The sequence below is a fragment of the Zootoca vivipara genome, chromosome 7, assembly GCF_965207765.1.
Source record: "Zootoca vivipara chromosome 7, rZooViv2.hap1.1, whole genome shotgun sequence".
NCBI lineage: Eukaryota > Metazoa > Chordata > Lepidosauria > Squamata > Lacertidae > Zootoca > Zootoca vivipara.
This window is the reverse complement of record NC_142590.1, coordinates 66,189,435-66,205,047: the sequence shown is the minus strand read 5'-3', so window position 1 is coordinate 66,205,047 and position 15,613 is coordinate 66,189,435. Positions and strand designations below refer to the sequence as shown.

General features: G+C 46.6%; 1 protein-coding gene across 5 annotated transcripts in view; it reads right to left on the bottom strand.

Annotated features, from left to right (window-relative positions):
- The window catches only part of MTCL2 (microtubule crosslinking factor 2), a 90,671-nt gene extending 87,007 nt beyond the window's left edge, over positions 1–3,664 (bottom strand). For 2 of the 5 annotated variants that reach the window (XM_035122433.3, XM_035122432.3), the window contains exon 1: positions 633–3,664. In XM_035122433.3, coding sequence (XP_034978324.3) covers positions 633–1,382 — 750 coding nt within the window. In that variant the 5' untranslated portion in view covers positions 1,383–3,664. The remainder of the gene's footprint in view (positions 1–632) is intronic. The other 3 variants (XM_035122435.3, XM_060277249.2, XM_035122434.3) reach the window with 2 other exon arrangements.
- Positions 3,665–15,613: the final 11,949 nt, after the last annotated feature.

Sequence of the window (15,613 nt, the reverse complement as noted above, 5' to 3'; positions counted from 1 at the left end):
ACTGTATCTAGCACAGAAGATTTGTTACAAAGGGGGCATTAATCCTACCACACAGCAAGATGGAGAAGCCTTTTTCAGTAATGCAATGCAAGGCACAGAGGGGAAGACAAGAAAAGATCTCCAAATGGTACACAGCAAGATGTTTCTTGTTTTTAGGAACACATGAACCTGTCTTATGCACCTTCTGCATGCAGACCAGGGCTGCAGGGAGATGTCATGTTCGAGGATGTGCAACATGTTCCACGGGGATAATGGCCTGCAAGCTTAAAATATGCCTTATGCAGGGGGGGGGTGTCAATGTTTCGCTTTACTGAAAGACAATAGTTTAATTTAATTTAGTTAAGGAGCGTTCCTCCTTTTTCGGGAGGGAGGGGTGTTGGAGAGGAGGGGCGTGTCTTGTTTTCGGAGGAGGACACGCCTGCCCCTCCAGGGTCCGCGTGGTGCCCGCTCCGTTGTCCCACGAGGCCCGGAGATTAGGGTCGGGGAAGGGAGGGGAGGGGATCTGTCGCGTGACGCTGCTATGGGGAAACCGGCGGGTGTTTTGTGGGGAAGCGCAGCCCCATGCCTGCTCGCTCCCGAGAGCTCGTTCTATCCCCGCCGAGCTGCCCTGAAGCGAACCCAGCGCCCCTCACCTTGAGATAGTCGTTCTCGGAGCGCAGCTCCTCCAGCTCCCGGGCGACGCCCGCGTCCAACAGCTCCTCGGTGAGGTCGGAGAAGGCCAGCGAGGTGCTGAGAGGAAGGCGGCTGCTGGCCAGCGAGGCGGCCGTCGACGGGTCCTCGGGCAGCGGGGACGCGCCGTCGGCGGAGGCGCTGGCGGGCTGGGCTGGGGCGCTGCTGCTCGGGGGCGACTCGGTGTCGCTGCCGCCGCCGCTCAGCCCGCCCAGCTCCAACAGCGACAGCAGCTTGGCCTCCTCCGAGGCGCTGCAGTCCGACACCTCCGAGCTGCTGTCCGTGAGGGCGAGCGGCAGCTGAGGGCGCGACGACGACCCTTTCCCGGAGCCGCCGGAGGTCGTGGCCCCCTCGCCCCCCGCCGCGGCCAGGCGGTTCCGCCCCTTCATTCGGGCCCCGGCGCGGCCTGCCGAGCTCTTCCCGACGCCCCTCGCCCCCACTGGCGGCGTGGCCTTGCCCTTCTTGTCGCCGCGGCCATCCTTGGCGCCCCCAGCCCGGCGCGAGTGTCCGCCCCCCGCGCCCGGCTTCCCGGAGGAGAACGAGGCGGGCGAGCCCGGGTGACTGCCGCGCCGGGTCTTGGCCAGCGACCAGCCGGGGACATCCTTGGGTCTGGCCGGGGACGGCGCTCGCTGTAGCTTCTTCTTTTCGGGCGGCGGCGGCGCGGGAGCTGAGGCGAGGGGCTGGCTGGACTCCGCCTCAGCCGGCGCTGCCATCCCCGGCGGGCTGTAAGCGCGCTGCCGGTTCCTCACTGGGGGCCCCGGAGCGCTCTGGGGCCACAGTCGCTTATCATCCTCGCGCCTAAGGAAACCCACTCCGTCTCCTCTCCTGAGATGCGCGCTCCCCGGACAGGTCTCTCCGAAGCTTGACTCCGGGCTGGAGCGAAACAGGGTCAGGTTGGCCGCTAAACGGCTGCTGCCGCCACGCCGCGACGGTCCTCCCTTCGCCGAAAGCAGCAACAAGCTCCTCTGCCTGCCTCCCCTCTTCTGCTTTCTCCGCCCAGCCGCTAAGCCGGTGACGCGCGCGCGGTCTGGGAACAAAAGGCGGAGAGAGGCGCCCGAGGGGGGCGCTCGGATCCTCGAGGCAACAGCGACCTCCTTCTCCGGACGGCTGAGCGCCTAGACAGTTTTCCCTCCTCTATGGGTGGAAAACACACACACAGAGAAATATGGCGTGCCGGCCTGTTTCGTCTTTCTCCCGGGATCCTCCAGACTGGGCAGAAGCGGTACTACCGGAGCTCTCAGCCCTTAGCTATTTTTTTTTAACCGGGGTTCATTCCTGGAACATGCAGGGTAATGAGTGCTTCTGAGCACACGCAGAGTACCTTTGCGGCACTATAGTGGCGCTTCGTATCTGGGATTAAGAGGCACGCCTTCCTTCCAGATTGCAGGATTTGTACCGGTAGTTTCCGGATATGCTTGAGCGCCCCCGACACATCTGTATTTTTAACTAACTACTGTACTAGGCTGGAAAATGCTGCTCCCCGTCGATGGGCGTAGCCAGGTGGGGTCAGCTCCCCACCCCATCAAGTAAATTAATAGAAATAATTAACTAACTGACCAATTGCGTCACAGAAAACTCGGTTCTGCCCCCCCCCCACATAATCCCCCCCCTAAAAAAAATAAATATTGACTACACCCATGTCCCCGACTCTGCAAACCACGCTAGATTTTTTTCCTATAGAAAACCAAAGGACCAGCACGTTGGAACTATATCAGATCTGGCCCATCATTGCAAAAAATCAGGAAACTCAGGAAATAGCCCTGCAATTGTTGCGTTCGGCTGAACGGACTAGAGGCAGACCCTGCAGGTGAACCACAGAACAGATGGGGGAGGGAGAGAAGACATAAGTAATTTAATACGGTTTGCCTTTGTTTCTGCAGAAGCAGCCTTTATGACAGATTTTCTTTCGCTTCTGAAAGTAGTAGCTTGCAAAGTAAGGGGAAAGAAGCAACCAGCCACATCAGAACTGGCTTCTAAACTCTCTTCATATCCAAGTCTCCATGCTTTGGTTCCCAGCTGTTGTTGGACTACAACTCCCATCATCCCTAGCTAGTAGAAGCTTGTTGTTGAGGTTAAAACAGAGGAGTAGAAACCACTTACACTGCCTTGAGCTCCTTAGGAAAAAAAAGGCAGGGTATAAGCATTAAATCCCTATTGCAGCACTGTGTCACCTTGTCCTATGCCAGCTCCAGACTGCCATTATTGCTTGCATGCACACTGACACTCCTTTTCTCTTCTTGATGGGATTTACTTTGATTTATTTTCAATGCAGGCCAGATGTTCAAGTTGAACACTGTTGCCAACTATATTGCTATTTTATTTAAATCTGTAAAGTGTTAATTTATGATGATGATTCTACATCAGCCAGCCTCTTGATAATTAAGCAGCTAATCAAGACTAGCATTATCTTCAAACTACTTGGAATAATCTGAAGAGAGTTGCATTATTCTGCAGTTAGTAGGCTGGCTATCAGAAATACAGCCTTTCTGTTTATCTACAATGGTTGTAATGCCAGAGTTTTTTATGCTATGGAATACTATTTTTATCCATTATTATTACAGTCAGTTGCCAAAGGTGCATTCCTTCAGCTTGTTTGGATAAAGCCTCTCTGGTTCCCTTCCAAACACAATCAATCCAGCTTAGGGTCCTTCCCTTACTTTCTATATATAGCCTTAACTGAATCTGAATATTATCCTGGCTTCATCCTACAGCTTTTACCTCTTCCTTGTCTGAGTTTTGGAGTTTCATGTAATCCAGCAGTTCTTTTGTGGTGGTGTTGCTGATGCTGCTGTACTTCCATTTCTAAGAAAGTGCAGTCCATGGTGATCTCATCTTTGTGTTTCTTCATGTGAGGAAATACCTCTACGTCCCTAAAATATTGGGTTAATGTCACCTTGAAGCTCTTGGAAGAAATATGAGATGGTGGTGATCTTGACATCAATTGTGTTAAAGAGGACAGCAGACATAGTCCATCCCTTTAAAAACACAACACTTGGGGGTGGGAGGGCCTTAGCGGAACTCACATGTGATGCATAACTCCCAAAGCAAAGGGATTCATTCTTCAGCTCTACAGCATGCACAGAATATGAGGTTCATTATCCTGTTACAAAAACTCCTAATAGCCGGACAAAGCAGTCTCTTGGACTGGATGCTTCTTGCAACCTTCCAGCCCTGACTTAAGGTAAATTGATGTAAACACAGTGCTTTGCTAAACAGCAAAAACAACTGCAGCAAGAGCATTTATTGAGTTTATGTATGACTATGATTCAGATTACTTGCAAGCCAGAGTTATTCTGATCATTCGGGGATGGGGCACTTGTTGCCTTCCAGTTGCTACTTGTGGCCTTCCAGTTCCAGACTCCAACTCCCATCAGCCCCAGTTGCCATGGCCAATGGTCAGGGTGATGAGAATTGTAGTCCAACACCATCTGAAGGGCCCTATGTGATTTAATTCATGGAAGTGCTAAGAGTAGATTTAATATTTAAAAAAAAGACTCCTGAGACAAAGGCTAACAAATTTCTCGAGCATAAGCTTTTGTAGACAGGAGCCTACTTCATCAGACAGTGAAAATAATAGAGAGAGATCTTGTGGGGGTGGGACATTTTGCAAGATGAGATTAAAAGATGAGCAAATACAGGAAAGCAGAGATACCATACAAGTCAGTCAATTCAAATTAGTTGACATTAAGAAACCCACAGACAGGCAGACTCAACCCTTTGCTGGGTTGAAAGATAAAACTCTTTGTTGTTTCTGTTGCAAAAGTCAGACATGGCTTCCCTTTTGGGAAAAGAAGATAGCATGCCCCCTTTAAACAAAACAAAAAAAACCAGCCTGGATTGTAGCACTTGATTCCTTTGGACATTTCTCATTATGCTTAAATTATTCAACATCCACTTTTCTGAAATATATTTTTGTACTTCTGTGCCATGCAAATCCCCAGCCTCATCCTCCTCTTTCCACCTTACAATAGCATGAATTTAAGCCAGTGGTGGTCATTTGATGCAAGATGTGCAGTCTGATCCTACACATCTGCACTTAGATCTCAGGTCCTATTGAGAGCAATCACAAGGCTACCCAAATTAGAAGTGCACTTAAATTATGTACCAGGCAATTATGAATCTTGATTTTCAATAAATAATGAAAGGGGTTGGAGGAGTGCAATTCTCACAGTGAAGACAGCATGGCAAGGGGAGGTTTTTCACTTCATTCTCCACTGAGATCTGAATGGGGTCTGCCCCCCTCTGTTTGGCTATTAGCCTCAGAAGAAGTAAAATTCCCCTTTGAAATAGGATTGCAGCCTTCACTGTGCAGCCGTGAGTTCCGCAGGCTTAGGTGGGACAGTCAAACAAGACTACTGTGGTACATCGGGTTAAGAACTTAATTCATTCTGGAGGTCCGTTCTTAACCTGAAACTGTTCTTAACCTGAGGTATCACTTTAGCTAATGGGGCCTCCCGCTGCCGTCGCCACGCAATTTCTGTTCTCATCCTGAAACAAAGTTCTTAACCTGAGGTACCATTTCTGGGTTAGCAGAGTCTGTAACCTGAAGTGTCTGTAACCTGAGGTACCACTGTACAGCCAAGATATTGAAGCAAACCAGCAGCCAGGAGGCCTGATATTTATTGTTGCAACAGTGACTCCAAAGTACGTACAGTCATTGGTCTAGGCCTAGACTCTGTGGTTTAACCCACAGCGCCACCTGGGTCCCTTCATATATCATAATCATCATCATTATTACTGTTTCAGTGTTAATTCTCTTTGGAGTGCCATCTCATCATAGCAAACATGTCATTCAAACCGACAAACCTTCCAAAATGGGCAGTTATGCAATATGATGGCAAAAGGGGGAAATTATCACTACTATCATGTCAGAAGCCTTTAGTTTTAGCCTTATGGACTAAAATATCAAAGTACAGTGGTACCTTGGTTTATGAACTCAATCTGTTCTGGAAGTCCATTCTTAAACCAAGGCGTGCTTTCCCATAGCATTGGGGGGTTCAATTTACAAATGGAACACACTCAACAGGAAGCGAAACATGTTCTGCTTCCAAGGCAAAGTTCACAAACCAAAACACCTACCGGTACTTCTGGGTTTGCAGCGCTCTTAATCCAAGTTGTTCATAAACTAAGCTGTTCTTAAACCAAGATACCATTGTATCTATTTTTTAATGTAATGTTGCACACCATCCCAATCTCTGAGCAGTGTAAGATTCCAGGAGGTTCCAGGTGCTTACCAAGGGTTTGGTTTCCTTGGAATGAGGGGCAATGGGACTATGATGTATTTATGAAAAATGGTTTATTTACACATGTACATAACCTGAACCCTTGATGGAGGGGCTCACAGCATTAATACCCCAGAAGGTCTTGCTCCTCCCATAGCCACAGCCTCGGATTCAACCAGAAATCAATCATGACTCTCACACTCTGGCTTCTGCCTGCTTCTACGGTAGTTCAGCTCATACACACAACTCTAGTTTTCGTCTTTCTTACTACCAGCCAGGTGAGGGAGGGGAGCCCAGCCATTTGCCCTCTGGCACAGAGCAGTTTCCTTTCTTATGATAATGACCTGCACTTAAGGCCCATTTCCAAGAAACTGGCCTGGCTGCTTCAACAACTGAATCTTCCACCAGATCTCAACCCTTGCTAGATCCAGAAGGCTGATCACCGAAGAATTGATGCTTTTGAATTATGGTGCTGGAGGAGACTCTTGAGAGTCCCATGGACTGCAAGAAGATCAAACCTATCCATTCTTAAGGAAATCAGCCCTGAGTGCTCCCTGGAAGGACAGATCGTGAAGCTGAGGCTCCAATACTTTGGCCACCTCATGAGAAGAGAAGAATCCTTGGAAAAGACCCTGATGTTGGGAAAGATTGAGGGCACTAGGAGAAGGGGACGTCAGAGGACAAGATGGTTGGACAGTGTTCTCGAAGCTACGAACATGAGTTTGACCAAACTGCGGGAGGCAGTGCAAGACAGGAGTGCCTGGCGTGCTATGGTCCATGGGGTCACGAAGAGTCGGACACGACTAAACGACTAAACAACAACAACAGATCCAGGGGATTAGAAGGGACTCAAGACCTCATATACCCTAACTCCACCCCAACTCACAACAATATCTGTCTCATATCTTTTTATTTCTCTCGGAAACACTTTGTGGTCCTAATCTGTCTCAAATCTACATATTGCCGTGCATTTTAACATTTTCACTTCCCTGCCTCTTTTCTGGATTCTTTGTCCTTTGAGAGAAAGCAAATATTATAATGGGGAACAGTATAACAGATGGTCCTTTGTCTCTGTTTTATTCTGGTTTGTATCTTCTTTGCATCTGTAGGCAGTGGTATCTACTAAGCTTGTACTTCCACTGAGCATTCCATGCTCACTGCTTTCCCTAAGGCTTTGCTCATTTGTGTATGTGTACAATTTGTAGCTGTTTCCAATTTACCTTGCTTGTAAATTACCAGGAAACATAGCTCTTCAAACTTTGCTGTTACCGGTATTTTCCATCAGGCCTTTTGTTTCTCCTTCAGCCTCTGCAGTGACCAACCCTGGTAAACAGAGGACTCAGGCCTACTCAATGTCCCCTGCAGGATTATTTCCTGGTAGCATCAGTCCAGAGCATAATTGCCGAGTCTCCCATTTTTTGCAGGAAACCCCCAGATTTTAATCTGTTTCCCACTGTTATCCCGAATAGAAAAAAATCCCGGAAATCCCCTGGATTTCCTTCCTGCCAGGGAGGCTCCATTTCGGGTGCTGCTCTGTCCACCGGAAATCGGGCAGCGCCAGCACCGGAAGTTGCTTCTACCCATGTCCGGACATGCGTAGAAGCGGCTTCCGGTGCCGCACCGCTGCTGATCCCGCATTTTTCAGCGGGAGACTTTGCAGCTATGGTCCAGAGTCAATCAATGATGCTCACTTTCCACATTTTGATACAAGTGAAATAATGCACATTACCATCAGAGCACTTACTTGCACTCCATCTGAAATTATCTGTCAATACTCAGACCCTGTCCACTTTTCACTATCCCAAAATTTCTCTACTTCAGAAAAAGGACCCCAAGCTTATGAACCTAGCCTCCTCAGAATCCAACCATTGGTTCTGTTTGCACTGGTAAATTCAAAAAGATATCTAGCAATACTCAACCAGAGTTCAATGTTTCTATGAAATTCATCTCAACAAGCATTTACAGTGTGGACACAAATGCAGTGTCTCTTCCACTAGAAAAGCATTTAAACATTTACTTGGGGATAAATCTGCGGCTGCTTTTTTGTATGTGTTCTCTGTTTAGCTGTCCTCCTGCGTCGGTAGTTTGTAGCTCTGTGTCTCATAAAAATGTTACATTATCAGCGTGTAAATCAAAGCTGGCATTCAGCGCATCTCAGGAAGTCATGTGACTTGCACACAGCAGCTGCAGGCACAGCATGCTAAAGCAATCAATGGGGCTGTCTACTCCACCATTATATTGTGTCAGAAACTCTGGCAGCGAGGCAGTTGCGGCTGCAAATTGATTTGAAGTCATACGGTAGTTTAAATCTGACCAAAACAGCACTTTTGCCACAAAACTAAAATATTGGCCTGTCTGGGATGATGGGAATTATAGTCCAGCAACATCTGGAGGGCCACAGTTTTCCCAGCCCTGCTGTACATCTTTGATAAAATATGAACTGTATATAAAGCGCTCCTTAGCAGGTCTGATTTTAGAGGTCAGGTAACACAAAAGTGTCTGGCTTGCCACACACATTAAGCAAACCTGTGCAAGTGTGTATGGAGGTCCTGGGCTGCCCAGATGAGAACCCACCTTCCCACCCCCAGCCTCACTGATGAGGTTCAAAGGAAAGCAGAGTAATACGTTTGGCACCAGTTTGGCTGCAGGAGTTGCCAGAAGGAGACATACAAGGCACCATCCCACCATTTTAGGGACTCCACTCTGGATTTGTGTAAGGTTTACTTCTTAGTCTTTTCTTCTCCTGAAGATGTCCTGCAGTGAGTATGGATTGTTCTTTGAATTTTACTACTGTATTCTGCTCTGGTGAGACCTCACCTGGAGAACTGTGTCCAGTTCTGGGCACCACAGTTCAAGAAGGATACTGAAAAGCTGGAACGTGTCCAGAGGAGGGCAACCAAAATGGTCAAAGGCCTGGAAACAATGCCTTATGAAGAACGGCTTAGGGAGCTGGGCATGTTTAGCCTGGAGAAGAGAAGGTTAAGGGGTGATATGATAGCCAGGTTCAAATATATAAAAGGATATACAGTATAGATAAATATAGAGGAGGGAGAAAGGTTGTTTTCTGCTGCTCCAGAGAAGCGGACACGGAGCAATGGATTCAAACTACAAGAAAGAAGATTCCACCTAAACATTAGGAAGAACTTCCTGACAGTAAGAGCTGTTCGGCAGTGGAATTTGCTGCCAAGGAGTGTGGTGGAGTCTCCTTCTTTGGAGGTCTTTAAGCGGAGGCTTGACGGCAATATGTCAGGCATGCTTTGATGGTGTTTCCTGCTTGGCAGGGGGTTGGACTGGATGGACCTTGTGGTCTCTTCCAACTCTATGATTCTATACTCCTGAAGCTTTTCTCACAAATGAGTATAGCCACAAGGCAGTGGAGGTTTAGGGCCAGAGTTTTCGTTCTTCTAGATGGGCCACCTTCCCAGGTTGACAAGTCCCATCTGCCTCTAATTTCTTTCATGCAGAAACTGCCTTCTTGACCATTGGACCCACTATTGGTCTCATCTGCTAAATCCTCCAGGATTTTATGGGGGGTAGGGGGGTGGGAGCTAACTACTTGGGAAATGCAATATGCCCACAAAAGAAGCACATCCCGAAGGAAGACATAGGCTCTGCACCAAACAAATGTCCACTTATTGTGCAAAGCCTTAAGAATCTGTCATGCAAGCTATACCTGCTGAAATTCCCTCTTCTACACAATTAGTAATAAATAGATATACCATTTAATTACCACAGTAGCTTCTAAACCAGGCATAGGCAAACTCCAGCCCTCCAGGTGTTTGGAACTACAATTCCCATCATCCCTAGCTAACACGACCAGTGGTCAGGGGAATTGTAGTCCCAAACATCTGGAGGGCCGGAGTTTGCCTATGCCTGTTCTAAACTATCAAAGAAGCAGGAGCCCTGCTCTATTTTTGAGCTGGCCCCCTTTAATATAGTCTCCTGGGCACTGCTTCCAGAGCTACAAAAGCTAGAAGAACTTCATAACTTTTTACATACAGTGACTAGATGATGAATGAATCTGTCAATTTCAGTTCTACTCATATTCTCATTTTTCCATCTTAAATTCAGTTGTCCACATCTTCACATCAGTTTGTGCTATTTTTAAAGTCCTCATGGAAATTCACCAGCATTTTAACATGAATATTGCAAAAATTTGGAGAAGTACACATTCTGAAGGATGTCTGTGTTTGTATATTGTTCAGGAAATTGTGAATCAGGGAGGCTCATCTTTAAGTGAAACACCTGTAAAGTTGATATTCATCTATGTTATTGTCAGTTCTTGATGGTGCTCTATGATGGCATGCTCTCTTTTTATGGATGCCTATGACAACAGATATGAATGATGGGATGGAATCTTGATGCTCCCCAATTCAACTAGCAGGATGAGCTAATACAGTCATGGCATCAGGGCCGTCCTTTCCATTTGGCTTAGTGGCGCGCTGAGCCAGGGCGCCTCCCCATCAGGGGCGCTGGGTTGGGACGCCCAGCAGCCCCGTGCACTGCTCATGTTCAGGGCGGCAGGAGCAGCGCCTGAAAGGGCTCCTTTCGGTGCGCTGTTCCCACCACGCCCCCTCGCAACAGCAGGCTTGCTAGCCGCCGTTCCAATGGCGCCTAGCAAGCGGGGGGCGCCGGAGGGATTTTGCACCACGGCACTGGATACCCTTAAGACGGCCCTGCATGGCATCCATTCAGGACCAAACTAGAAGTGATGTTAAATGGGTCAATGGGGAATTTTCTTCCTCTCCCTCCTGCCAAAGCAAACACCAGCTTTGGAGGAACGGTATTCCTCAGGACTACAGCAATGGAGAAAAGGGTTAAATTCTCTCTCTACACGCCTGTGCTGATACCCTTAATTATGAGCCCCAGCCGATACAATGTGCATTTTGAACACCTGCACTAAAAAGCTAAGGCATATTATCATGTGTAGTTTGGCCCTTAAGAGTTGTGGTTGAACAGAGAAATTGGGAATGCTAATTTCCTGAGAGCCCACATTATTGTTTGGATGGAAAGAGCTCTTTGGAGGCCACACAATTATTAACAGCAGCATGGGGGGAGATCAGTGTTAAAGGTGAAGAGGGGTCATGGCTTAGAGAAGGCTACACTTAGAAGGATTTGCTGGCTCCAAACCAGCAGGTAGATATATATGAGCCTGCATTTCCTCTGCAACATGCCCAAATGATTGCAGGGTCTCCCGCCGTTCAGGCATAAAATGTGAGCAAAAGGGAATGAGGACAGTGGCCTCTTGAATGGTGTCAGTATCAGTCCTCCAGCACAATTAGGTGTCTGTTCAATGAATTTGAGCAACCAATTAATGCCACAATCAATTTTGTCCTCAAAAGCAGCAAGCGAGGCAGAAGAAAACGATGGGCAGTGAGGGCACCGTTCAGCCATTTGTAAGCTCGCTCTCGCTCTCACTCTGACAGCTTGCGAAATTGGCAGAAGGCAGCGGGGCTCACAGAGGGATTTGAGAACAAAGTGAGGAAAGGAGAGCTGCCAGATGCCTTCCAGTTTCAAGGATAGTGCAGTATCCCAAGAACAGCATCATCACCCAATAGAACATAATGTGCAGCTTTTGCTTTAGAACACTACAAGCCCATAGTGAGGCTGGGAATGTTGATTTGGCAATTCTGGGCTAGATACACAATTTGCAGGTACTAGTTACAGGTAGGTCTGACGTAGTCAAAACAAAATAAAAAAAATCCTTCCAGTAGCACCTTAGAGACCAACTAAGTTTGTCATAGGTGTGAGCTTTCGTGTGTATCTGAGGAAGTGTGCATGCACATGAAAGCTCATACCTATGACAAACTTAGTTGGTGTCTAAGGTGCTACTGGAAGGATTTTTTTATTTTAATTTGCAGGTAGTAATTCCAAAGGGAGTGTTCTCTCTAATCCAGACCAAGGTTGCCATCTCAGCCAATTGGTCAGTTCTGTTACACTTAGGCCAAGGAGTGGGGTTGAGTTAGGCATACATAACTACGATAAGAGTACTAATGCCAAACACCAGTCCTAAAGGTTATTTAAAATACAATAACTTGGGGGGAAAAGATCCTCAACATCAACAAAAAAAAATTCAATGAGTTTGTTTTAGGGAGTTTTTTTTTAAATCACCTAGGGAAATAAAAAAATCTCACTGGCCAACTCAACAAAATGCCTCCTGACATCTTCAAAGTGCCTGAGGATTTTTTTGAGCAAGGCACGCTAGCAATTTGTTCAGAAGCCATGTGTGCTAGTGGGATAGGGGGCAGATGTGAGAGGATTGTGTGGAAGATAGAATTTGTATTTCTGAACAGTTCAAACACTGTTTATTTCCTTTTATGTACATACCTTACAAATTCAAGACATCTGCTTGTCCTGAAAGCAATGTTTCTTTATTCATGACTGCCATGGCAAAATTAAGACAGCTGACAAATCTAATTGAATGAAGGATGCCTCTCTGATGGTGGAAAGAGTATTTCTCAACAGCATCCTCACCCATTATTTCAGGGCAACGCTTTGCCTTTGCCATCTGCTGAAGGGCTAAAGAGTTCTCCCTCAGAAGTTGCCCATTTACCACCTCCTGTAAATGTACTGAAGACCTGCTGTACAAGTGGTTGAAGACAAACAACATTTTTGAAGCAAGAAGCACTTTTCAGGGGCAACAAATATGCAATAGATGCGGGGCCAGCCCAACCACAAGGCAAGGAGAGGTGACTGCCCCAGGTGGCAGGATTCACAGGGACAGCAGATCCCAACATCCTCCTTCTTTCACCCCTTATTCTTGATATAAACCTTCCCTCACCTCTTCTTCCCTGGTGGGGAGTGGAGCACAATTTTGGGGTCCACTTCAGGTGCCAAAATGTCTGAATAGATCTATTGATCCATTGATTCTAGAATAAATTGCCATGTGCACAAAGCCTACGCTGCAACGTGAGGCTTGCACTCTAAGTGATGAACCCAGTGTTACTGCTCTAAAACTTTGTGAATATCTTTGCCCTTAGGCTGCAAGAACATAGCAGCAAGTCAGCACCAGGTGTTCCAAAGTGCTTCTTAAAGTCAGCATGGTGCTGCTCCTGCCCTGCGTACTCAGCACCACCCCATGTGAGTGGCTGTGAGAGGTGTTGCTGAATGGAATACTTTGTGATCTTGACCTAATCACATTGACCAAGAGATCACCAATAGCTCCAAGCTTTCTTAACCTGTCTGCAGAAATTAAAATTTCTTTTCAAGCTTTGCCACACATGGAAAATGCCAGGGTGAGAAGAGGCACTTGGAAGCTCTGTTCAGTTCTGATCTCTGTGCCGCAAAAAGGGCATATTACAGAGCTGGAAATGTTTCAGAAAAGAGCAACCAAAATGAACTCACCTATGTGGAAAATTGGGGGTTTGGGTGTAGGAAAAAGAGAGGACACAACAGAGGTGCGTGGAATTATGCATGGTGTGCAGATAGTGGATAGAGGAATTTTGGGGTCTCCTTCTCTCATAATGCTAGAACCTGGGGTCTCCCAATAGAGCCAAATGTTGAAAGATTTACAGCTGACAAAAGGAAGAACAGCACATAGCTAAAGTATGGAATTGGGTCCCACAAAATGTAGTAATGGCCACCAACTTGGATGACTTTAAAAGATTGGACAATTAAATGGAGGATAAGACTGTCAGTGGTTACTAGCCATCATGGCTATGTACCTTCTCCATTATCAGAGGTAATATGCCTCTGAATACCAGTCACTGGGAAGTAAAACTGAGGAAAATGCTGTTGTGCTCATGTCCTGCTTGTGGTCTTCATATAGGCATCTGGTTAGCCACTGTGAGAACAGGATGCTGGGCCACATGGATCTTTCATCTTATACAGCAGGAGTCTTGTGTTCTTAACTCTTCTCTCCTACACACACACACACACACACACACACACACACACACACACACACACACCAGACAGAGTCCAGTGAAGTCTGAGGATGTTTAATGGCCATAGCCTGCTTAGTATTTGTTGGGAGGGAAATGGAAATTATGATGAGGGCCTGTGGATGAAGGTATGGTTGACAGGTTGGAATCCTAAACAGGAGCACTCTACACTGCAACATTTTGCTGCAAGTCCCACTTGTAAAATAATGCTGTCAACCACAATTGTTTCACATACGTTTCAGCGACCAATGGTTCTCTGCTTTACAAAAGCAGAGACAACCTGGGTCCAGCAGCAAAGGCTTAAGTGGACTTTAGCCCAGTTCCACTAGCTCAGGCCTCCATTTTATACTTAATTCCAATACATTTGGGAAGCTTTGAAAGATAGAAAGGATTTATGCTCCAACCTGACCTCAGCCATTGCAGAGCCTCTGCACAGCTTGCAGATCAATAAGAGCAGCCCACACCTCAAACAATATTTCCTTTCTGTGCTAGCAGGTGGGAATTCACTTCAAAGGCAGAGAGGTTAGGCAAAAACGCTCCGCCTTCAGCAGAGATAATCATGGCTTCAGATGTCGTGTACAGCTGTATACTGCTCGACACAGCTCTCTGTCAATAGGTAATCAAGGGCAGGCAGAAGCAAACCAAGAAAGGGCATTGGCTGGTATAATGCAGCCCGGCCCCCAATATTAAGCACCTTGGTAAAAGATTATTCAAGTCTCTGTTGTGTCTGCTTTGCACTGTTGTCTTTTAAGTGTAAAAAGCAGCCAGCAATGGCTTTGCATTATATGTTCCAGGAGGAAGAAAGGATCACTGTGTTGCTTGTTCCTATCTCAGACCCTTTGTTTTGGCAGGTGTACGGCTGTGTACTCCCCAATACTTGTCACAGAAATGAGATGTAGTCAACATTTTCCTCTGCAGCTTCATCTGAAATTTCCTCAGGGCACAGTTGCAAGGAAGTCCCTTCCAGTTCCGTACTTTCATAGCAGGTATGATGCAGACTAAGGTATGCTACAGTTCTCTACATCTGTCATGCAGATGTGGAGAGCAGGGATCAAAGCAGAAGAACAGAAGAAGAGCCCTCCCTGCTGGATTAGACCAAAGGCCAATCCTGTTCAGCAACCAGCTTCCCACAGTGGCTGACCAGATGCTGGTGGGAAGCCCACAAGCAGGACATGACTGTCTCCTGCTGGTGTTGCTCCTGTGACTGGCATACAGAGGCATGCATGATCCCAGAGGTAAGTATGTATATAGCCATAAGGACTATCAGCCATTGATGAGAATATGCAATCCCAGAAGAATGTCCCTTTGCACTCACACCCTTACATCAATGGTAATTACACATGGGACAGGGGAGGGAAATTGTTCACGTTTAAAAGCAAGGTTACCTAATTCACATTTTATGAAACAATATGTAAGGCAAAGCCCAGCCATCTGGAATCTGCACTTCTACAAGATGTGGCAAACTGTGAGTTCTTCAGCCAAGTAATGTGAACAAAAATGCATATATCAGTGAGAAAAAATGCAAAAATGCATTATATTAGGTGCAGTTGCTTTTCAAAAAATGTGTATATTAAGAAAAATTGTGTACAAAAATGTCTATATTAGGAGAAATTTGCCCAAAACTCTTGATTAATTTTCTTGAGATTTTTTTAAAATTGTAAACTGATGTGGAAATGTGGAGAACAGAACCTAAAATTGGACAAATCGGAAACTGAAAGAAACTGAAATTGACAGGGTCTCCTATTCCTAGGAAGTCAGCTCTTGAACACAAGGAATTAGGAACCTGTGAACTAGCAGTGCCACAGAGAAGGGATCTAATATGAACGAACCAAATCTAAC